This window comes from Ambystoma mexicanum, chromosome 12 (genome assembly GCF_040938575.1).
Source record: "Ambystoma mexicanum isolate Mex_15411 chromosome 12, UKY_AmexF1_1, whole genome shotgun sequence".
Taxonomy (NCBI): Eukaryota; Metazoa; Chordata; class Amphibia; order Caudata; family Ambystomatidae; genus Ambystoma; species Ambystoma mexicanum.
Genome location: NC_090936.1, coordinates 1235086408 through 1235109960, shown reverse-complemented (window position 1 = coordinate 1235109960; position 23553 = coordinate 1235086408). Strand labels below are relative to the sequence as shown.

Genomic DNA, 23553 nt, shown 5'->3' with positions numbered 1-23553 from the left:
GGTGTAAGCATGTTCTTCGTGTGTGCATGTGTGTTTGCGTAACGTCGTGCAGGAGTGCAAATTACTTTGTGACTAACGCTGATATGTGGTGTTGTCACAAGTGACGTCAGCACAGTTGGATTTTGTTATCAGTCCACTTGATCCAGTGATGAGACACCTGTCTCTTCGTCTGAGAGAATATCTCTTTCAATGCATATAATACACTGGTGCGCCTGGTGGTTGGCCGAACAGCGAGTTGCAACTCTCATTTCTCATCCTTCAGGCTGACATGCGCATAGGGGACATGAGGGCCATTCCAGGGACCCTCTTATCAAGGCTGTCATTCACTCAATAACATTGTATCAGGAAACCAGATGACCAGCAGACATGGTAGACAGGACTACATATCATAAAAGTAACCTTTACACTTCACCCTTTCTCTCACTTTACTCTACCTTCCTAACGTCTGAAGGCAACTTGAGTTATATGATGTACAGCTGACCTACCAGGGGCTGAATGTTTTCCAGACTGACTGCTTCCAAGGATAAGGGGTCAGCCTCCTAGAACCTTTCACTCTCTGAAGGTTGCATTAATGTGAACCCATTGAAACTGTAAGCATTGGCTATTTGTGAAGAAGGCTAAATGGCATCTTGTATTTCTGCAGGAATCGGACGAGCAGCAGTTGGTGGCTGATGAACCTTTCGAATGATCAGCAGAAGAGTCGGGAGCTTCATTTTCAGCTGCGGAAATCAAGCTAACTTTGGCAGACACTACACTTAGTTTCTGTGATGCACTGTGAATATTTAATAAGAGGTTTTGTGAGCTCTGCGGAGAGTGAGCGGGCTGCCTTCATGTGTGTGCCAAGATGTCAATGTCATGATGAAAATATTCTCACATATTTGTACCTTCTGCTCAAGTACAAAGAGTCCCTTTTCTGTGTCATGTGTTGGTTGGCTTCGTACACGGCCTAATGTTTCAACTTTTCTTAAATTTCAATTGAACTGCTTCCTTGTTTTCCTTTAGTTGTTCCCTTTCGCTGTGTTTGATTACTGCACAATGAAGATACTAATTATTAATAAAGTGTTTATTGATGTTTTGATAATTGTACGTATCCTGGACAATCCTTTTAAAATTCTCTTTCATGGCGCATGCACTATGTTGTGATTGTATTTTGTTGCCTGCGAACCTCGCTAGGAAGCAAGTGAGTTGGGAATAGAGTGAGGTCTAGGTAATCCTGGGTTGAGGTGGAAAGGCGGACTGGAGGTTAAAGTAGGGGCGAGGGTGGGTTTCTAGGGAACTGCTCAAGGATGAGGTCCGTGCCTGTGTGACATGATGTGTTCCTTGGAGAAACAGATCATCTGGTCTTTGCAGAACAGAACACTGTTTTTGAAGGCAGTTTTTGGTCCCAAGTCTGGCAGAGTCAAGGCTCGTTGCCTGACATGGTGATGACCTCAGCCAGCTCTAGGGTGGCACTTCTTGTAGGTTGAGCTTGCCGGGGCAGTCTGGAGTGTTGGTGTAATGGTGATGCCCTCAGCCAGCTCTAGGGTGGCACTTCTTGTAGGTTGAGCTTGCCGGGGCAGTCTGGAGTGTTGGTGTAATGGTGATGCCCTCAGCCAGCTCTAGGGTGGCACTTCTTGTAGGTTGAGCTTGCCGGGGCAGTCTGGAGTGTTGGTGTAATGGTGATGCCCTCAGCCAGCTCTAGGGTGGCACTTCTTGTAGGTTGAGCTTGCCGGGGCAGTCTGGAGTGTTGGTGTAATGGGGTGCCCTCAGTCATCTCTAGGGTGGCACTTCTTGTAGGTTGTGCTTTCCGGGGCAGTCTGGAGTGTTGGTGTAATGGGGTGCCCTCAGTCATCTCTAGGGTGGCACTTCTTGTAGGTTGAGCTTGCCGGGGCAGTCTGGAGTGTTGGTGTAATGTGGTCTTTTCTGAGGCCTTGGATCAATGCTGCTGCTGCTGATGTGTGTGGGCGGGGGCACTCTTCAGGTGTGCCATGTAGAGTCATGGATGCTGGGGTTCTTTGAGTGTACCGCTGCACTGTGGCTTTGCAGAGTACAGTGACACACAAAGGAGTGCAGAAAGCCTGTGCATGTTACTCTTGCACAAACTATTTGCCGAGCACGTAGTTAGCAAAGGGCATGGCAAAGCCCTTTTTACACAATAATTCCACCCACAAAATGTTGTATTCTTTGCCCTGCTCCTGGCTGCATGAAAGAGCTCATGGCATAAAAGGTGGGTGTGGTTTTTAAAATAAAAAGGAGAACACAAGTGTGTGTGCCAACTTAACAAAAACCAGCAATGGGAGCCATGTAGGCATCACCAATCGACCCCCCCTCCACCCACACTGGAGGCATTGCCTGGGCTCCACCCGTTTGCTGCATAGAGATAGACCACTGACAGCCCAGGGCGTAGAGCTGGGGAAAGGATGGCCATTCAAGACCCCCACATTTCAGACCACAGTGGCACGGCCTGCACCCCCCGCCCCCCCTTAGAACATTGAGAGACGTCACTACTGCAGTGACCCTCTGACCCTCAATTCATAGGTATATGTGCATAATGTGAAAATAAAAGTTTGAGAAGGAGAGGTTTGACCTGAAAAGAAAGAAAAGCCTAGTTTGAATAACTAAAAGATTAAACTACAGAAATACATTTGGAAATAGAATAAAAGCTTGAAACTAAATCACAGGCAAGAAAGTTAGCATTTGAGACTCCATCCATTCAAATGTAAGAGAAGATGAGAAATTGGCCCTTGGTTCAAGGAGTGGAGCGGAGACGGTTCAGCAGTGAAGCTGGTGGGGCGCCTCCACCAGTCCCCCCCATCCCCACAACTTCAAGTTGAAAAGAGTCAAAGGAAGAGTGACCAGGCAGACAACAACTTACATTTCAGAATAAGATACCAGATGAACAAGCAAAGAGCTATTTAAACTTTGTTTAAAACAGAAGAACAATTAAGTTAGATTTTGAAGTGCACAGTAACTATAATGCAAAATAATCTTAGAGCTGAAATTCTGAACTTCAGTATTGATGGAAAATGGTGTTCCACTTTGGTGCATTCACTTTGGACTGTTCACACTAAAGGCCTGTAATCATGGCATAGGGTGGTACCATGGCTTGCAACACTTCCCATTCTATGCCATATAACAGTGGCCATGTGTAGGCTCACTCCCTGCAACTTGCTTCACATGTCTGCCAGCCTCGCCCACCCCATAGCCCCCTCTGAACAGTTGCACAGATGTCGAATAGGGCACAGGAAAGGTTATCGCTGCTGTGACGGTGGTAGCGGAGGGCGGACATTCGGGATATCCCTGAAAGGGGACGAGAGAGTAGGAACAACCCAAGAAAAAGCTTCCTCGATGACAGAAGGTGTGGACTGTGTTTCCTTTCCTGTGCTTTGGACATCCCCAATGTAAGGCATGAGGCCCAGAGGACAGCCTCGGAATCTCATTGGAGGGCGGTGGACTAATCATCTGATGTCATCATGCTAGAAACAGAGCGGAGGTCAGGCTGCTGCCCTGGCCAGACTCAATCTATGGGGCACAAATGACCACGACCATACAAGGAATGGGGGACCTAGTAAAACCACTGCTAAGAAATAAAACCAATGCTGCACTGTGCAAGTATTCAAGACTCCTGCTCTGAACGTTGACCACTTGGGCAGGGCTATTTTTACAGACCCTTCTGTATGCATACCCTGCCATTAAAAAAGCACAGAGGGAGCATAAAAGGACAGCATGATACACTGAAGTAGCAATGTAATCCAGATAATTAACATCCATTCACTCAAGCCGCTCAGTCAAATACCATTCCCGTGAAGGGACCATTACACCCCATGTCCAACAACACAGGGGTCATAGCTGGCTGTTGCCCTACAATAAATATGGTACCAGTTAAGGGTCTGTCTACAGTCCATTATCAAATACATTTCCTCCTGCTGAGGGTCGGGCTGCGGAAGGTAAGACAACGCATGATGCCATTTCTCTGTGGTGGTGTTGAGAAATTAAGACTGATAGGAAATTGTTGTAGGCAATGCTATTATAACTTCTGATGCATATATCCCTTCCACTTATTCCTCACTTCACACGCAGTCAGCTGCGGGCGGTTTTCCGCATGCAGCTCTGAGGATGGCTCAGGCATGACACCTTAGCCCTGTCGAGTGTCGAAATGGATACCATCCATGCATGTCCATGGCCAAGGAGCAGAGTTCCTAAAGAAAAAAATAACTGTCTACCATCCGACAAGATCACTCATATCAACTAATGATATTCGCCTAGTACCAAAACCTTACATCAAAGAAAACTGGGAAGATCATCCTTCACTCACCTCGCAATCTTAACCTAGAATAATCTACCAAAAAACATATTGGACTTCAGAAAAAACTTGGCTCTTCGCTCCAGATTCAGGAGGAATCAACTGGGAAGAAAGAACCACAACGAAACCGTGAATACCCCTGTACAAAACCATAATCCCTAACCTGCCTCTCCATTATAAAAACGGGTATGGATGCGCACCACCACCCAGGCCCACACCACGCCAAACCTAAAGGGTACCTGGATTGGTGGGGACAACCCAACAGGATGGACAATAAGGACAAGTCCTGTCACCAAAACTACACCTGCTGTGGGGAAAGGGAAGTAGCGGAAATGAGATAGATACACAAGCCACTGAGGCCACACAAAAGAGGGCTCCCACTATGCAACATGCCTGCCAACCAGGCAGTCAAACCAGAGTACCAAACACACAGGATAACCATTGAGGTTGGGCGCAGAAACGCGAAGACAAAGTGGTAAGAAATCGACTAATACTTGAAAACCATTATAACCGCATCTTAAAATTTCAACTTTCCACATACAGAAAATCACACAACCACCTCTCTGCACAGCAATCCACACGCACTTCACCGCATTGCAACAACAGACTAACAACACATAACCCGACACAACAGCACATGGGAATTCTAGCACAGACGGCAAAACCGCACTTAAACTCAGCGAACGGTGCAAACTTATCTGAAGCGGCCAACAGCACATCACAACTCTCACTTTCCTATTCCCACAACACCCTGCAAATCCCCCTCCACGCCTCTTCACACCTTCCTCTCCAAATCTGCCAGAGCGCCTGGGGACCACAGCAGTGGTGACAGTGTGTGGTACAAATACCTCATTAACATATACTCTAACCCGCCACCGTGTTCCTTGGCTCCATTAAACTACAGTCAAGTGCAGATTCTAATGGACCCATTCATCCCACAGATTTGTCATCTTGTGAAATATCCTTCAAATGGATTGTGTCCTCCCACGTATTCCTTATCTTTGATATTTCCATATCCAGCTTGCTGGCTCAGAATAATTTTTTCAGCAGAGGGCGCTGTGTGTCGAGGTCTGCTCGAGTCTATGTCCCTCGGAGGCCTCCGTCTCGACATCAACATCACCACAGGTATAAGTAGCACGCGCAGCGCCCGTTGGCCTCAGTTCCGTTTTTCTGTGCTTCACATCTTTGGTAACATAACGCCTTAGTTCTAGTCAGTACATTCATTGATATTTCTACGAAAAATCTTTCAGTTTGACACAATATGGCATCTTCATCAGCGTCCTCTACTCCTCGGTCCGGATTTTAAAAAAGTGCTGGGACTGCAGTGCTAAAATGTCAGCGACGGACGCACACAGGATCTGCCCTTGGTGTTTAGGGTCAAATCACCCGTCTTCTGAGTGCGAGGACTGCTTGTCGATGACATCCAAGGCCCTGCGAGAACATAGAGGAAAGTTGGAGAAAGGTAAGCCTTTAAAATCTCTGTCTACCATGTCCAAACGTAAATCATCAGACAAATTGAGACCGATGTCTCCTCTTCGAAAAAGATCGAAATGCTCCTGTTCCAAAAGTGCCTCGCATCAATCCTCATTCTCGAGGCATGGGAAAAAGAGGCGCTATAGCTTGCCGTCCACTTCATCATCTAGTTCGCCCGAACGGGACACTTTCCCTTCTAAATCTAGTACCCCAGTCCAATAGGAGGAATTCAGACTCAGTATGATGAAGGTGTTCGAGAACGCGGCCTTGCCCCCCTCGACAGCACCTAGAGGCGATGCTCTGGTCTAAAGGCCTAGGAAGCATAAGAGCTGTGCGTCTCCGGACCCGCCCATTGGACCTCCTCGAGAGTGATCTCATCCGTCGAGTCGAGAGAAAGCCTCCAAACACCAAAAATTGACATCATCGATGCCAAAGGAAAACTATACGGCAACGCCGAAAAGTGTGTCTTCGATGCCGCTGAGTTCGAAGGAGAAGCCATCGACGCCTCGAGTGCCGACTTCCTTGACGCATATATGCCAAAACCTTTGACACTTCCGTCGAAGACTTCGACGCCAACGTCAAAACCATCAACATCTTCAAAGCCATCCAAGTCGTCGACAATTGTGTCGAGGCCATCAACGTCACCATGGACGATTTCGACGTTGTCGGCTCCTTTCATGACCTCTACCACACATCCTTCCTTTGAGTGGCCATATACACCTGAACCTTGCACAGAGTATTTTAACATTCTTCAATTTATGAAGAGGCAGAGGAGTCCTCTGAGGATGAAAGGCCATTTGGCCTCCAATATGAAACACCTTCTGTACCGGATGAACTCATATCCGAAGAGTTCCGCATGAAAAACTTGCAGGAGTGTCTCCATGAGGCGAGTGGCATTGACACTTCTCCAGAAATTGATTTTGGGAAGGCAGATGCAGGAGAACATGCCGATGTCACATATAGACAACTCATGACTAGAGCCATGGAGTACATGGGATGGTCTAGATCCACACCTGTTTTCGAACATGAAGATTTAATGGACATATTGGAAAAAGGGCCACATGACGACCCAATTGTTCCTTTTCACCAGGCTTTACAGAAAAGAGTGGCTTCCAATTGGGAAACATCTAAGGTTGTTCCGGCCGCAAGTAAGAAACTTACAGCCAAATACAGAGCTTCTAATTCTGATCCTCTGTACCTCTCAAAACATCCTACACCAGAGAGCCTCTTAGTGGAGGCAGCCACTTCTTCAGGAAGACCGAATGCATATCCCACGATACCACAAGACAGGGATGATAAATGATATGATGTCATGGCCAAGAAGTTTTTCTTGGCCGGCAGTATGGCCTTAAAATCTGCCAATGCTACGTGCATGCTAGCAAGATTTACCCACACCCTTTGGGAATATGTTTCTATGGCCATTTTCCCGAAGGGGAGGAGCGAGACAGGTTCCTTAACCTTGTCAAAGATGAGAAGGATGCTATGTGCGAGTCCCTCCAGTCTGGTCTCGACTCTGTTGACAGCATGAGCAGAGCTACGGCGGCTAGTACGGTAATTCGCAGATTTGATTGGTTGCGGAAGTCAATATTTGGCCCGGACATTCAGTCCAGACTTCTTAACAGGGCCTTTGACAGCGCACATCTATTTGGGAATAAAGCTGATGAGAGTTTGGAGAAGCTGCAAACTACCAAGGCGGCTGCCAAATCCCTTGGAGCTGCAATAAGGCAAACTCCAAACTGCCCCACGGGTTCACCCTGGAGGGGTAGGTCCTTTCGCTATTATTCTGCATTTGGAAGGGGCAGAGGACAGCCAGCTCAAAGAGGACATAGAAAATTCCCCCATCGTGGACGGCGTATGGGTACTAAGACCGCATCAGCAGCGGCTGCCTCACCTTCAGCCACTGCGTCAGCTGCTCCAAAACCTCTCTAAGGTCTTTGTTCACAAGAGGCAGGTTGTCACAGCATCTGACAGAATGGCAGGCTATTACTTCAGATGCTTGGGCATTGGAAACAGATGCCCGAGGTTACTGCCTACCTTTCCTGCAAAAACCTCAGAGTCATCCACCGGGGAACAACTCTTTGAATGTTCCAGATCCGCTCCTTATGCAGGAGATTTTAACCCTGCTAGAGAAAGGTGCTATAGAACCAGTAACTGTAGTGGAGAGGAACAAGGGTTGGTACTCCCCATATTTTCTAATTTCAAAGAAGGACGGGGATCGAGACCCATTTTGGACTTAAGAAACTTGAACAAGTTCCTCAGGAAGCACAAGTTCAAGATGGTAACTCTTTCTCAAATCGTTCAGGCCCTCCAGCCTCAGGATTGGATGGTAACATTGGACTTTCAGGATTCTTACTTTCATGGGCTGATGCACGCCGAAACCTCTGCGGTGTCGATGGGCACCTCTGTCCCCAAGCACCAGTGAAGGAGAGATATCGTATACTCCTTCACCAATTATTGAGGCCACAGGTGTGAAAGGTCAGGAACACGGGTACCAGGTGCTGTAAGGAAAGAGCAGGTAAGTGTGAGTTCAATGACAAGAGACTGGAGTTGATCAACAATAAAGGAAACAGAGAGGAAACCTACCTAGTATGTAAGGTGAATCAGGATGGTGAGCCCGCCACCTAGCACCACTGGAACTCAAGGGGAAGCCTGAATGCTGAGGACGGGGTGATATCAGAGAGCACTGAAGCCAGACCCCCTTAACTAGGCACCTGACATGGTACACAGCTGAGGTCCAAAACAAACTTGAGCCCAAAGGAGTTTCCAGAGGCAGTCCCAAAATGTTCAAAGCAGAAAAGGTCCAAGATCCGTGGAAGGCAAAACCCAAATGTTCAGAGCCAGAAGTCTGAAATCCGTAAAGAGCGAGTCCAAAGGTGCAAGCCAAATGTTCAAAGTCCGTGAAGCTAAGTCCAAGTACCAAATCCAAGGAACAGGCAAAGGCAATCCAAAATCACAAGAAAACAAGGTCAAAAAGCCGGAATATCAGGATCAGAAAAACACAACGCCACTCGAAATGCTGAGAACAGCTGAGAAGCGCAGAGGACCAGCTTCAGTGTACTTTTAAGCCGGTGCTTGGGTCACGTGATCGCTTTCTCATTGGACCACGTGAGTGGTGTTGCGTGTCACGTGACCCTCGCAACCGGGAAGCAGCAACAGGATTGGCTGGGCGGGCTATCCCTTTAACATCACGTGAGCGCTGCCTAAACACACGTGACCAGGAAGCAGGGCCAGTGGAGACCAGCCCTCCCCAGCGCCACCGCGGCCATAGTCTCCATGACGCCGCATGCCGCCTACTCCATGCGGGAACCCCGGCGCCATGGAATCTGAAGGGTTCCGGCCACAGGTATGGTGCTGCTGGGATGTGGCTGGTGTTGTGTGGGTTGTGCGTCTCGTGACAGAACCCCCACCCAAAGACCCACGTCCACGTGGGCAGGACGGATGTTCCCGATGGAACCGTGACACTAAAAGGGGGGCGTGAAGGTTAGACGCAGGTTCCCATGACCTCTGCTCCGGGCCGAAGCCGGTCCAATCGATCAGGTAATACAAGACTCCTTTATGAAGACGCGATCCCAATATCTCATTCACCTCATACTCATCCGAGGGCCCCTGCACAAGTGGTGCTGGTGGCAGAAGCGGTCTCGTGAGGGGCCGGCAAGGCTTTAACAGGGAAGTATGGAACAATGGGTGTATGCGCCATGAGGAGGGTATGGTTTAACGGAAAGCCACTTGATTAATGACCTTTGATATTCTGTACGGACCTATAAAACATGGAAGGAGCTTACGACAACCTGGTATTCGTAGGTGGCGACTGGATAACCAGACCTTCTCACCAATCGAGTAGCAAGGGGCCGGGGCATGATTTTTATTGGCTGCGTGACACATGGCGGTCTGGGCTTCCCTCAAGTGTACAAGGTTTTGAGCATTTACGTCTTTCAGATCCCTAATGCAGACGGCTGCTGCAGGAGTTAATGCTGTGGATAAGTCTAGGACGGGAAAGACTCGGGGATGTTGACCGTACATGGAATAGAACGGAGAAAATCCGGTGGCATAGTGTGGTGCGTTGTTATATGCAAATTCTGCGAGGTGTAGCACTTGGTACCAGGTGTATTGGTGTTGTAGAGAGAGACAGCGAAGAAATTGTTCTAGCGTCTGATTGACACGTTCAGTCTGGCCGTCAGGTGGTATGAAGACGAGAACCGAGCGTCTATGCCCAAGAGGTGGGTGAGGGAATGCCAAAATCTAGAGGTGAACTGGGAACCCCTATCGGATACAATAACCGAGGGTAACCCGAAAAGACAGAACACAGACTGGAAAAACAATCTGGCTAGTGTCGGTGCTGAAGGCATGCCGGTGCAGGGGACAAAGCGCACCATCTTGGTGAATGCGTCCACCACGACCCATATAGTATCATGGCCCTGGACCTTCGGCAGATCTGTTATAAAGTCCATTGTCACCTTATGCCAGGGACGAGGAGGAATGGGTAGTGGTTGGAGCAGACCCAACGGACGTCCCTTCGTATTTTTACATTGAGCACAGATCGGGCAGTTCGAAACATAGTTAGTTACATCTCTGCGCATGGACGGCCACCAGCACCATCTCTTTAACAATGCGAGGGTTTTCTGTTGCCCCGGATGTCCGTTAACTGGAGCGTTGTGAGACCACTCGAGAGCCTGAATGCGCGTATCCATGGTGAGGAGGAACAGTAGGCCCTGCATAAAGGGTAACCCCTCGTGGAACGTTAAATCCCATTCGTTAGTGTCATTGGAATGTGTAGGGGCCCATTTGCGGACGGAACTGATAAAATCGGTTGAAGGGGTACATAGACAAAAAACATGATTTTTGCCCAATAGATGTTCAGGGAAAACAGGAAGGGATTCTCCACCCGGTAGACGTCACAGAGCGTCTGCTTTGCCATGACCGGTACCAGGACGATGACGTATGACAAAATCATAGGTGGAGAAGAATAGGTGCCAACGGACTTGTCGACTGTTTACGCATTTCAGGTTCGGCAGGTCTTGTAGGTTACGATGGTCGGAATAAATGACAATTTGATTCTTTGCTCCCAACAAGTGGTGTCTCCAAACCTGAAATGTGTCCTTAACAGCAAGCAATTCCTTTTCGGTCATACTATAGTATTGTTCCGTAGCGGTGAACTTGCGGGAGTGATAGGCAACAGGGTGTAGCATTCCTGAGGCAGGGCAATGTTGTGATAGTACAGCCCCTAATGCAATTGATGAGGCATCTGATTCCACTACAAAAGGCATATCAGGGTTTGGGTGCTGCAGAATAGGAGCGGACGTGAAGGCCGCTTTTAGTGTCTCGAAAGCCAGGTCCTATGCTTTCGCCCAAATGTATGGTTCTCGGGGGCTGGTGAGGCGAGTTAGTAGTGCAGGTATAGAGGAAAACCCTGCAATAAACCTTCTATAGAAATTTGCGAACCCGAGAAATGACTGCAACGCTCTAACCGTTGTGGGTACCGGCCAGTTCAGAACAGCATCAACTTTGGCCGCATTCATGGACAGGCCCTTAGGAGTGATGTGAAACCCCAGGAAATCTACCTCTGTAACATGAAAGAGGCATTTTTCAGGCTTGGCAAACAAGACGTTGGTCCTAAGCCTGAGGAGCACCTCTTTAACGTGAGTTACATGTGACTAGAGTGAGGGGGAATAAATCAGAATATCGTCTAGATATACTATGACATACGTATCCAAGATGTCATGAAAGATGTCATTCATGAATCTCTGGAATGTCGCAGGGGCATTGCAGAGACCGAAGGGCATGACGGTATATTCAAATAGTCCATGTCTGGTACAGAAGGCGGTCTTCCACTCATCCCCTTGAATTATTCGAATAAGGTTGTAGGCCCCCCTGAGATCAAGTTTGGTAAAGATAACGGCATGAGTGAGGTTGTCCAGGAGTGGATTTATTAAGGGAATTGGGTATCGGTTCTTTATGGTGATTTGATTAAGACCGCGGTAGTCCACACAGGGGCGTAAGTCGCCTTCCCTCTTGGGGACGAAAAAGATGGGACTGGCAGCAGGGGACTGTGATGGACGAATGTGGCCTAATCTTAGAGCAGTTTGAATATAATCTTTGAGAGCCTGATCTTCCGTGGGGGACAAGGAATATATCCGACCACAGGGTATTACAGCGTCAGGGACGAGGTCGATGGGGCAGTCATAAGGTCTGTGTGGCGGGAGATGTTCAGCCTTTTTTTTTTGTCAAAAACATCCAAGTAATCCCCGTATTCCACAGGTATGCCAGAAGCGGTGATCCCCACGACATGGTTAGGAGTGTTGTAATCCATATGATGCTCATCCGTGAGCTGCAAATGGGCCAAGGCACCCAAAACTTGAGAAGGGGAGGCCACCGACTCAGGGTATACCAGACAATGATTTTGGCAATAGGGGGATTCAAATAGTACTTTGCTCTGGGCCCAGTCAACGACTGGATTGTGGGTTCGCAACCACGGGAGACCCAGGATGAGACCAAATTGAGGTGTTGTGATGAGATCAAATGAAAGGGTTTCTTTATGTTTTTCGTGGATAACAAGGGTCAAAGGGGCTGTCTGCTGCTTGATTGGGCCTGAGATGAGTGACAAACCGTTAACAGCTTGCACAGGTTCCGGCCGTCGTTTATTCAAAATGGGTAGGTTAAGTGAGGCAGCTAGTGCTATGTCTACATAATTTCCCGTAACCCCTGAATCAATCGCTAAGTGAACCTGATGAGGAGTGTTGTCGGTGGAAATCAGAAGGGCCTGGATGTGCATGGGTCCCGATAATGTTGAAAGTGTTTGAGGAGGAAGAAGAGGGAGGACCCGTCCGAACCCCCTCGCTTAGGGACGGGCCTTCCGAAAAACCTCCGCCTTAGGTTTAGGGCGTCGGGGGAATTCCCGGACGTAATGGCCATTCAACCCGCAGTAAAAACATGCTTTGGAGGTTCTACGGCGTTCCCTTTCGGTGGCTGTGATAGGGTTGCGGACCCCGCCGATTTGCATGGGTTCACTTGTGGAGTCGTTGGTGTTTGGCTTTGAGAAAGGGACAGATTTTCTAGATTCATATCTTCTCTCAGCCCTCCGGGCATCGACCTGTAGTGACAGATCCACAAGTTCGGGGTATTGTGCAGGCAACAAAGGCACAACTGCCAGTGCATCCTCCATAGCCTCATTGAGACCACGGTAAAACACCACAGCCTTTTTGTTTTCCGGCTATGCTGTCTCCACTGACAGTTGGTTGAAACGTGTAATGTAATCAACCAGAGGACTCTTGCCTTGAGTTAGTTCTAATAATTCTAGATCCAGTGTTTGTGCTTTATGTCTGGTATCAAACACTCTTTTCATTTCAGTGATTAGCAAATCGAAATCGTATAACACGGGGCTATTGGTCTCTAGCAATGGGTTGGCCCAGGCGGCTGCTATGCCCCCCAGGTGTGAGAGTGTGAATGCCGCCTTCGTTGTAGAATCGGGGAAAGCTTGAGGGCAGCATAATGCACTGATTTATAAAAGTGCGGAACTTACTAGGATCGCCCTGAAACTTTTCGGGAGGAGCCAGGGGGAACGGCGTGGGAACGTAGACCGGGGCAGGAGTTGGAGCGGGAGAAGGTGGATTCATCTGGGGAGAGCTATCCCCAAACTCAGGATCAGGAGGGAGTGCGTGGCGTTCGCTTTGTATGGTGTCAAGTCGCTGATGAATGGCGGCTGTGGCAGCAGACATATCAGCTCTGAGAACCGTAATGGCCTGGACTAAGGCAGCCACCTGGTCCCCGGCGGCGGCATCCATAGCCAAGGCAGAGAGGCTTCTCAGTCGGTCACGCCAAAACCTCTGCGATGTCGATGGGTACCTCCGTCCCCAAGCACCAGTGAAGGAGAGATATCGTATACTCCTTCACCAATTATTGAGGCCACAGGTGTGAAAGGTCAGGAACACAGGTACCAGGTGCTGTAAGGAAAGAGCGGGTAAGTGTGAGTGCAATGACAAGAGACTGGAGTTGATCAACAATAAAGGAAACGGAGAGGAAACCTACCTAGTATGTAAGGGGAATCAGGATGGAGAGCCCGCCACCTAGCACCACTGGAACTCAATGGGAAGCCTGAATGCGGAGGACGGGGTGATATCAGAGTGCACTGAAGCCAGACCCCCTTAACTAGGCACCTGACGTGGTACACAGCTGAGGTCCAAAACAAACTTGAGCCCAAAGGAGTTTCCAGAGGCAGTCCCAAAATGTTCAAAGCAGAAAAGGTCCAAGATCCGTGGAAGGCAAAACCCAAATGTTCAGAGCCAGAAGTCCCAAATCCGTAAAGAGCGAGTCCAAAGGTGCAAGCCAAAAGTCCAAAGTCCGTGAAGCTAAGTCCAAGTACCAAATCCAAGGAGCAGGCAAAGGCAATCCAAAATCACAAGAAAACAAGGTCAAAAAGCCGGAATATCAGGATCAGAAAAACACAACGCCACTCGAAATGCTGAGAACACCTGAGAAGCGCAGAGTAGCAGCTTCAGTGTACTTTTAAGCCGGTGCTTGGGTCACGTGATCGCTTTCTTATTGGACCACGTGAGTGGTGTTGCATGTCACGTGACCCTCGCAACTGGGAAGCAGCAACAGGATTGGCTGGGCAGGCTGCCCCTTTAACATCACGTGAGCGCTGCCTAAACACACGTGACCAGGAAGCGGGGCCAGTGGAGACCGGCCCTCCCCAGCGCCACCGCGGCCATAGTCTCCATGACGCCGCACACCGCCTACTCCATGCGGGAATCCCGGCGCCATGGAATCTGAAGGGGCGCGCCCGGGAAGGGTTCCGGCCACAGGTATGGTGCTGCTGGGATGTGGCTGGGGTTGTGCTCCTCGTGATTCCTGGATGCATCCCTGGGAAAATCTTTGCCACCAGGGGTGAGGGCTCAAAACATCCTGCAGATGGTGCCCGAATTCCATAATGCCCAGCGTCTACCGACCTTCGATTTTCTGAGGTTGCTCGGCCTCAAGGCATCCTGCATTTTTCTGGTGCCAGAAGCTCGCATGAGAATGAGATCTCTCCAGTGGGCTCTCAGGACCCAATGGTCACAGTTCTCAGGGAGAATGTCAGATCTCCTACAAATCCCAAACAGAGTCGCACCTGTCGGGAGAACATCTTGAAAGGAGAACTGTTTTGGCAACTATGGCCGGCGATAACAGTACTGACGACGCCTCACTCATGGGGTGGGGAGCCCATACCAACGACTTGACCATCAGCGGTCATTGGTCTCCATCGGATTCCAAACTACATATCAACATTTTAGAGCTGAGGGCAATCAGGCTAGCGCTGAAGTCTTTTCTGCCATCTGTACGGGGAAAGAATGTCCCGATAATGACAGATACCACAGTGGCCATGTACTACCTCAACAAAAGAGGAGGTGTAGGGTCACTACTACTGTGCAGAGAGGCAATGCAGCTCTGGTTGTGGGCAATACAAGAAGGAATCTCTCTTGTCAGAAGTTCACCTAACCGGAGAGTAGAACATGACGGCGGATGCTCTGAGCAGGCAGAGCACAGTCTCCCACGAGTGGGAACTAGCTCAGGAAGTCCTTCAGGAGATCCTTACCCTTTGGGGAACCCCTCAAGTGGATCTGTTTACGACCGGTGCCAACAGGAAGTGCGAATTGTACTGCTCCAGGGAATATCCCCCTAGAGGAGCTCTAGGAGAATCATTCGTAGGGGACTGGCAATTTCCACTTCTGTACACGTTTCCTCCAATCCCCGTCCTTCCTCATGTCATCAGAAGGTTCAAGAAATCCATTATCCTAATTGCCGCGGATAGGGCCAGGAGGACGTGGTACACAGACCTTCTGGATATGTCCATCTGCCCTCTGATTCGTCTCCCACAACGAGAGGATCTTCTCTTGCGAGAGGAGGGTCAGGTTCTCCATCCGGATATCAGGACTCTCAGCCTTCACGCGTGGTTTCTGAGAGGCTGAGATACAAAGATTGTGACCTCCCAGACGATGTAATGGAGGTGTTGCTTTCGGCTAGAAGGCCAGCAACCAAATCTTTATACCGCTGCCGCTGAAATAAGTTCTGCAGCTGGTGTAGAGATAAGAATGTTGACCCTTTTTCATGCAATACACTGATGGTGTTATCCTTTCTATTACACCGAGCATATCTGTGGCTCCAGGTTGGTACAATCAAGGGATAGCTGGCAGCGCTTTCTATTTTTAAGCGCACCTCAGAGGAAGTCTCCTATTTTAAGATTCCTCTTGTAATTCAATTCTTAAAGGGCTTACTAATGTTTACCCTGCAACACCTTTTCAAGTCCCACTGTGGGATCTCAATTTGGTTTTGAACTTTTTGATGGGTGCTCCTTTCGAGCCTCTACATTCTTGCCCATTAAGACCTCTTACCTTGAAACCCGTATTCTTAGTGGCAATTACTTCAGCCTGAAGGGTGAGTGAGCTACAGGCTTTATCCTCCAGGCCTCCTCATACTGTCTTTTATAAGGACAGAGTGGTTCTAAAGGTGAAGCCTACCTTTCTTCCCAAGGTCGTTTCTGACGTTCACATTACTCAGAAGATACCATTACCTTCTTTTTATCCTCGTCCTCATCCGGGGAAAGAGGAAGAGAGTCTTCACAGGCTCGACCGTAGACGTGCACTGAGCTTCTACATTTCCAAATTGGCTAAACTGCAACAGGAAGACCAGTTATTCGTGGACTGCACAGGCCATAAATTGGGTCTAGCCATCACCAAGCAGACTATCTCCAGGTGGATCCTTTTAACTATATCGGAATGCTACAGGCTGGCAGGTAAAGACCCTCCAGAACATCTGAGGGCTCATTCGATCAGGGGTGTTGGAACTTCGTCTGCTTAGCAGAGGGGAGTTCGGATAAAAGGCATATGTGCAGCTGCCACATGGTTGTCTGTGTACACCTTTGCAAAATACTACAGTCTGGATTCCTCCACGAGTCATGATTCTGCTTTTGGGAAAGCAGTATTGCACTCTGTGCATACGTGACCACGTTAATTTTTACTCCCTCCAAATTAAGTAAACTGCTTTGGGAGTGTATCAAAGGTAAGGAATACGTGGGAGGACACAATCCATTCGAAGAACAAGTTACTTACCCATGGTAACATTCTTTTGACTGGATGTTCCTCCCACGTATTCCTTATTGCCCTCCCAACCTTCCCTGCAGTAAAACCTCCCTTGCGGTTGCAGTCTACGTTCTCTCAGGGGGAGTAACCGTCGGACACAAAGCATAACTCTTCTCATCAAAACCGAACTGAGGCCAACGGGCGCTGCGCGTGTTACTTATACCTCTGGTTACGTCGATGTCGACGGCGGCCTCCAAGGGACATCGACTCAACCAGAACTGATGCACAGGGCCCTCTACTGCAAAAAAATTCTGAGGCAACAAGCTGGATATGGAAATATCAAAGATAAGGAACACCTGGGAGGAACATCCAGTCGAAAGAACGTTACGATGGGTAAGTAACTTGTTCTTCTGATGCAGTCAGCTCCAGAATAGAGATGACCCCTATCCGGACTGACCGTATTTTCAGAGCTTTGTGCGGTTGCTCTGTTTGCTCACAAATCCAGATGTATGTCTCCCGTGAGATGGCAGGCCGAATTTCCCGACTTAGAGGCCTGGGACACTCAGCCTGTGGAGATTTAAGGTTTTGTTTGTTTGTTTATTTATATAGCGCTCCAAACCCAGAGGTATCTAGGCGTTATTACATAAAATACTTTAAAAAACATTTTACTAGTTTCCGGACATAAACAAATACAACATTGGAAGGCACACATACATGAGGAAATTACAAAAAATTGGAGTCAAAAAATTTACAGTATTTGTATAGCTATGCAGGATCAGCAGGAGAGAGTCAAACACAGCAAATTAGTCATCTACGATAGTTAACAATCCCTATCTAGGAGCCAGTTTTTCATTTTAGTTCTGATGCTGAGGAATGAAAGATCCAATCTTAAGGCTAGGGGTATAGAGTTCCATAGGTGTGCTGCCATGACCGGAAAACTGCTACCGCCTGCATTTTTAAGGTTATATTTGGGGCCCTTGAGGCAATGTGCGTGCATTGTCCTGGTCGGGTGTGCCGATACATTTTTTGTGAATTTATCCACCAAGTATTTTGGTGCTACATTGGCTAGATATTTATGGGTGAGGGTTAGAGCTTTAAGTTGAATTCTGTCAGTAACTGCTAGCCACTTGGTGTTACGCCTGGTCATTGATATATGATATGATATGGCATTCATAACGTATCTATACACAAGTGTTTCAAGGTGCGACGAGGCAAGGGAGGGGAACAACAGGAGGACAGACAAACCATCCTACTAGGCCAGGTGTCATTCGGATCGCGCAAGTGCATGGGAAGGGGGAAGGGACAGTGCAGTACATGGGAAAAAATAACAATAAGTAAGGCCAGCTAGTGGCAAGTGCGTGGGTAAGTGCAGACATCCGGTGCCAACAGGTGGTAGGGGGGACTGTAGGGATACAGAAACAGTCCCCAAGTGCGGAGGTTGCCAGGTGGGCAGTGCAGGTGTGAGACGCTGGCGGGGGGGCACCTGGGACTGAGATCAGAGGGTGTCCAGGTGGCCAGTGCAATTCTGGTACAGCCAGGAGGTCAGCAGAGGAGAGGCGGAGAAAAAGCAGACGCAAAGAGAAAGGTTTTGTGGTGCTTCCCGAAACAGAGATGGTTCTCCTCAAGTTTAAGGGAGGCAGGGAGGCTGTGTCAAAGGGAGGCACCAGCCGAAGGAAGAGATCTACCCCCAACTCGTTGCTTGGAGAAGCGACTAACCCTGATGGAGTTGGAGGCGGATGAGCGGAGAGTTTGAGAAGGAAGATATTTAGGGAGAGAGAGTTGAAGGTATTTTGGCCCAAGGCCCCATAAGGCCTTGTGGACAATGCAGAGGGTTTTGAACTTAATCATCGCAGCCACTGGGAGCCAGTGCAGAGATTTCAGTCCTGGAGAGATACAAACCCTGGGCCTCAGGCCAAGGACAAGTCTCGCAGTCCTGTTTTGGGTAAGTTGCAAAGGGCGGAGAGTAGAAGCAGGCAGATTTAGAAAGAGGCTGTTGCAGTAGCCAGTCTCGAGAGAACCAGAGTTCTGGAGTGAGTGAGCTTCTGGGGGAAGGAGAGGAAAGGAAGAATACCTCTGAGGAGGTTCATCTGGTAGTGTGACTTCTTAGAGACATCAGAGATGTGAGGGAAGAAGGAGATTGTGGAGTTGAAGAAGACCCTGAGGTTTTTTGCCTTGCAGGTGGGAGCAGGAAGAGGGCCAAGGGTGGCCGGCCAGAGAGCTGCAGGAAAGGAGGGAGCGGGTGTGCCGATGAGGAGAATCTCAGTCTTACTGGCATTAAGGCAGAGGTCATTGGCGACACACCATTCCTGGATAGCAGACAGACAGTCGGAGATAAGGAAAGGAGAGGAGGAGGCCGAGGGTAGCCTGAAAACGAGCTGGGTGTCATCCGCATAGCACTGAAAGTTGGGGCAGAGAGCAGTGACGAGATGGGCAAGGAGTGACAGGTATTGTTTGAACAGTCAGGGAGAGAGGTTAGACACCTGGGGGACACTACAGGTAGAGAAAAAGATAGCAGAGAGGAAGCACCCAAGTTGGACCTGAGAGGGTCGGTCAGAGAGGAAAGAAGTCAGCCATGCCAGAGCCTGACCACTGATACCCAGGTTATCACGGAGACGGTTGAGCAGGATGGCATGATTGACAGTGTCAAAGGCAGAAGAGAGATCAAGCAGGATAAGGACGCAGAGGTGTTAGAGTCAAGGTTGGAGAGAAGGTCTTCACGGATGTTCAGGAGAGCAGTTACCGTGCTTCTGGCAGCTCTGAAGCCAGACTGGTGATCATAGAGACAACCAACAGATTCAGTGTGGAGATTAAGCTGGGAGATGGCCAGTTTCCTCAGGAGCTTGCCCAGGAAGGGAGTGATGGAGATTGGGCGATAGTTAGGCGGGCAGGAGGGGTCGGCAGAGGGTTTCTTAAGAAGAGGGTGCACAAGGGCGTGCTTCAGGGGGGATGGGAAGACTCCAGTGGTGAAGGAGTGGTTGCAGAAGTCGGCCAGGGCAGGAGCCAGGGAGTCGATGTGGTCCTTGATAGTTTTGGAGGAGCAGGGGTGAACCTGTTTAGACGAGACGTTCATAGATCGGACTGGACTAGAAACATTGTCTGCAGAGAACGGGGGAAAGGCAGAGAAGGAGGGAGGAGAGGTGGCCGAAGAAGGGCCAGAGGAAGAGCAGGGAGTGGAGGGAGGAAGGGGAGAGGAGGAGAGAGAGGACAGGATGTCCTGAGTTTTAGAGATGAAATGAGAAGCCAGAGCCGTGCAGAGGGCCTGGGAAGGGACAGGAGAGGTAGAGACTGCGGCGGGATTGGCCAGTACTTTAGCAGATTTTAAAGAGTTCTGCCAACTTGTTAGATACCACGGAGACACAGGTTTGGATGTGGGCTCTTTTCTTGGTGCGGACAGAGAGCTGGTATTGCTTTTTGAACAGGTGTCAGGCCAGTTTGTCAGAGGATGTACACGAAGCACGCCATTTCCTCTAGGCCACCCTGCACTTGCATTTTAGGTTGACGAGGTCCGAGTTGTACCAAGAGTTGCGCTTGGCTTTGGGCTTCAGGCGGATTCTCATGACAGAGGCAAGGAGATCAAGATTATCGGATATATAGCAGAGTGGGGAGGGCTGTCTCAGGGTGAGAGTCAGCCAAAGGGGGAAGAGGGAGTGAGAAGGTGGCGGCGAAAGCCTCAATTGATATACGCTTCATGGGTCGGATGACCGAGAAAGTGGGTGGCAGAGCTGGAAGTGGCTTGGCCTGAGGGGTAGGGAGGGTGGGGTGGGAGGAGAGGAGAAAGTGATCACTCCAGGAGAGAGGAGTGGAGAAAGGGACAGAGAGGGGAAGGTCTGAGGAGATTAGAACATCCAGAGTGTGCCCTGCAGAGTGAGTTGGGCCAGAGGGGAGAATAGTAAGTGAGAGAGAGTCGCAGAGGTTGCGAAAGAGTCCAGAGGGAGGACAGGAAGCATCCAGGTGGATGTTGAAGTCTCCAAAAAGGAGGAGTTGAGTGGCTGAGGCCAGGAGTGAGGAGGAGAAGTCCGTCCACTCAGAGAGGAGGGATGAGATCTGACCAGGTGGCCGATAGATAGTAGCCACAATAAGGGAAGGGCTAGGGGGGAGAGAGAGAGAGCCTGCAGACGAGACATTGAAAGGAGTAGTAGACCTGCGTAGGAGTGACAGAGGCAGGAATCCACTCGGGGAAGATCAGGGTTACACCCCCTCCAGAGCAGTTGGGCCTGGGCACGGAGAGGATCTTGTAGCCGTCAGGTAGGAGCGTGTCAAAGCTGGTGACAGAGCTGGCCGTGAACCATGACTCGGTGAGACCGAGAACATTGAGGTCAAGTTCTTCCAGGAGGTGGCAGATATCAGAGGAGTGTTTGACAGCAGAGCGAGAGTTTAGAGTGGCAATATGGAGAAGGTTGCCATTTTTTTTTAAGGACTTCCGGGGAGGGGTACAGATCAGAGGTATGCCCTGCGAGAGGGAAGGTGAAGGCAAGGTAGCCAAGGAGGAGGAAGAAGGGGGAGGCGAGGTAGCCATGGAAAGGTAGGGAGGGGATAGCAGGAGAAGAAAGGAAATTGATGAGGCGCGGGAAGCGTCTATCAAAGAGGTGAAGGTTGGCCTTAGAGCCTTGGACCAAGACGGTCCCAGTCAAGTAAACATTAATGATGACCTTAGAGGAAAGGAAGGAGGCCAGGAGGGCGTCCCAAGGGGTGCCACCATTAATGGGAGAAGAGGAGAAAGGAGAGAGCACAGAGACCATATGAAGGGTCCATTGTTCTGGCGTAGGAACGACAAAGAGGATGTCGGTGAGAGTTTCCTTGGAGGAGGCACTGGTGTAGGTGTCAGCGATAGGGAGGCCTGGGTTTGAGACCAGATTGAGATATATTGCGTTCTCTGGATGCTTAATGCCGTTCTTAAGGTGTTATTCTCAAGAATGCATTGATATTTTGTTTACTGGAACCAAGATATAATGTGTTACAATAGTCTAGAAACAAGTTTTTGGCAGAAAAAGTCACTGATCCACAGCACTTGTATATCACAAAAATTGCAAAGAAAGTACAACAAGGCTGCAGGTATCTGGGAGGTGTGGTTATACTGCCAGTGTAGATCCACTGGGAAAGTTCAAGAAAACCAAGAGTAAGTCCCAGTCTCTCTGCGCCAAGTAAATGTGCAGATTGATGAGTGATTTCAATTGAATTTATTGGAAGCACGAAAGGAAGCCTGACACGTGTTTCAAGCTGAGAACAGCTCTTCTTCAGAGGCTTAAGGTACAGAAATGATGTACAAAGTATGTTAATTGTTCACAAACAAGAGTAAAAATGTATGCATTGTGAGAACAAGGTGGCATAACAACCAACATAAGGGGTGGGGGGCGGGTAAAAAACAGGGCAAGGTGCAACCAAGATTTACACAATGTACAATACATGACATAAAAATAAATAAATAAGTTAAATACCACAGATTGTCGAATTCCATTAATTGAAGCACGTTTGCAAGGGAGCAGAAGAAAAGAAATAATTGCACAGATTAAAAATAAGTAAATGACTGTAGCAGCGCAATCAAGAACCAATAATCTAAAGAGTCTTGTCAGTAAAGGACTCATGTTGTACCCAGAGAACTGTGTAGCAAAGATTACCTTTGATTCAACTAATGGACTCCACTGATTAAGTTTAGGACACTCCCAGGATTAATTCTGTAATGGAACCCAAATTGCAAATTGCAATTAAAAAGCAGTCAAAATGACACAAAATTACCTAAGTAACAAATAGGTTTTGAGCATAACTCAAAATGCCTCGCGATTGCGGAAAAGCTGAGTTCGACAAAACCGAAAAGGAAAAGAAGAGAAGGAGAGAGGATGGAGATCAGTAGTGCTTAGAGTAAAGCAAGTAACCTTCATTAAATAACTGATTAACTCCAGATATGAGCTAATTTCCATATAGGTAAGCCATAAGTATGCCAAAGCACGGAGTATAACTGCGTAACAATTGTGTCAGTTAATTGTCAATTAAGACACCAAACAAGAGTAATTGCGTAACAAGGGAGTGTATGAACACATCTTACCTTACTGGATGAAGAGAAAGATTTTGTTCAGCAGTGCAGAGTCAGCCTCATAATCACCAGACATGGGGATGAGAATCTGGGTGTCATCTGCCTAGTTTGTGCAGGTGACACCTGTTAGGCAGAATCCTGTGCAGTGCCCTTAGGGACCACTACACACAATTAAGACTACAGGTGGTAATACAAGTTTTATCTTTGGTACAAGCCTGTACTACTACGTTGTAGTGGTAGCAGTAGCGGAGCAGCCAGGCTTATCTCAAGAGTATATGAGCAGTAGCAGAGATTACACAAAGGGACCACAATTACTGTGACTCAAGCAAACACTGACTCAAGGTTTCAGGTAAAAAATATAAGTACATTTATTTTTAGACCGTTTGTTATAAACACAACACTTCTATTAATTCAAAATCACACGTAAAATACACAACTAACCAATTCTCTTTGTACGGTATAACTCAAGGTAAGTACCCTATGTTTTAACGGACCGGTATTGTGAAACAAGAAACGTTACTGTGAATACATATGCAATCACTTTTTGACAGTAATGACAGTTCGGTCTTACTAAATAAACACATATCCGCGGCAAGAAATGATACCGGGGCAAAAACACACTTAGCACCTGAGATACCCAGAGAGAGTTGGGGGCAAAAATCATAGGCAATACTTTTGTCAAGGCAGACAGAATCAGAGAACACTCATGGACAGAAATT

The 23553-nt window shown here is 48.5% G+C and overlaps 2 protein-coding genes across 2 annotated transcripts in view; one reads left to right on the top strand and one right to left on the bottom strand.

Annotated features, from left to right (window-relative positions):
- The window catches only part of STAB2 (stabilin 2), a 1783079-nt gene extending 1781998 nt beyond the window's left edge, over positions 1-1081 (top strand). Inside the window, exon 69 of the mRNA XM_069629923.1 lies at positions 644-1081. Coding sequence (XP_069486024.1) covers positions 644-688 — 45 coding nt within the window. The 3' untranslated portion in view covers positions 689-1081. The remainder of the gene's footprint in view (positions 1-643) is intronic.
- Positions 1082-17423: 16342 nt separating this feature from the next.
- NT5DC3 (5'-nucleotidase domain containing 3) overlaps positions 17424-23553 on the bottom strand; it is a 1183405-nt gene continuing 1177275 nt past the window's right edge. The window contains exon 14 of the mRNA XM_069629921.1: positions 17424-22047. Coding sequence (XP_069486022.1) covers positions 22041-22047 — 7 coding nt within the window. The 3' untranslated portion in view covers positions 17424-22040. The remainder of the gene's footprint in view (positions 22048-23553) is intronic.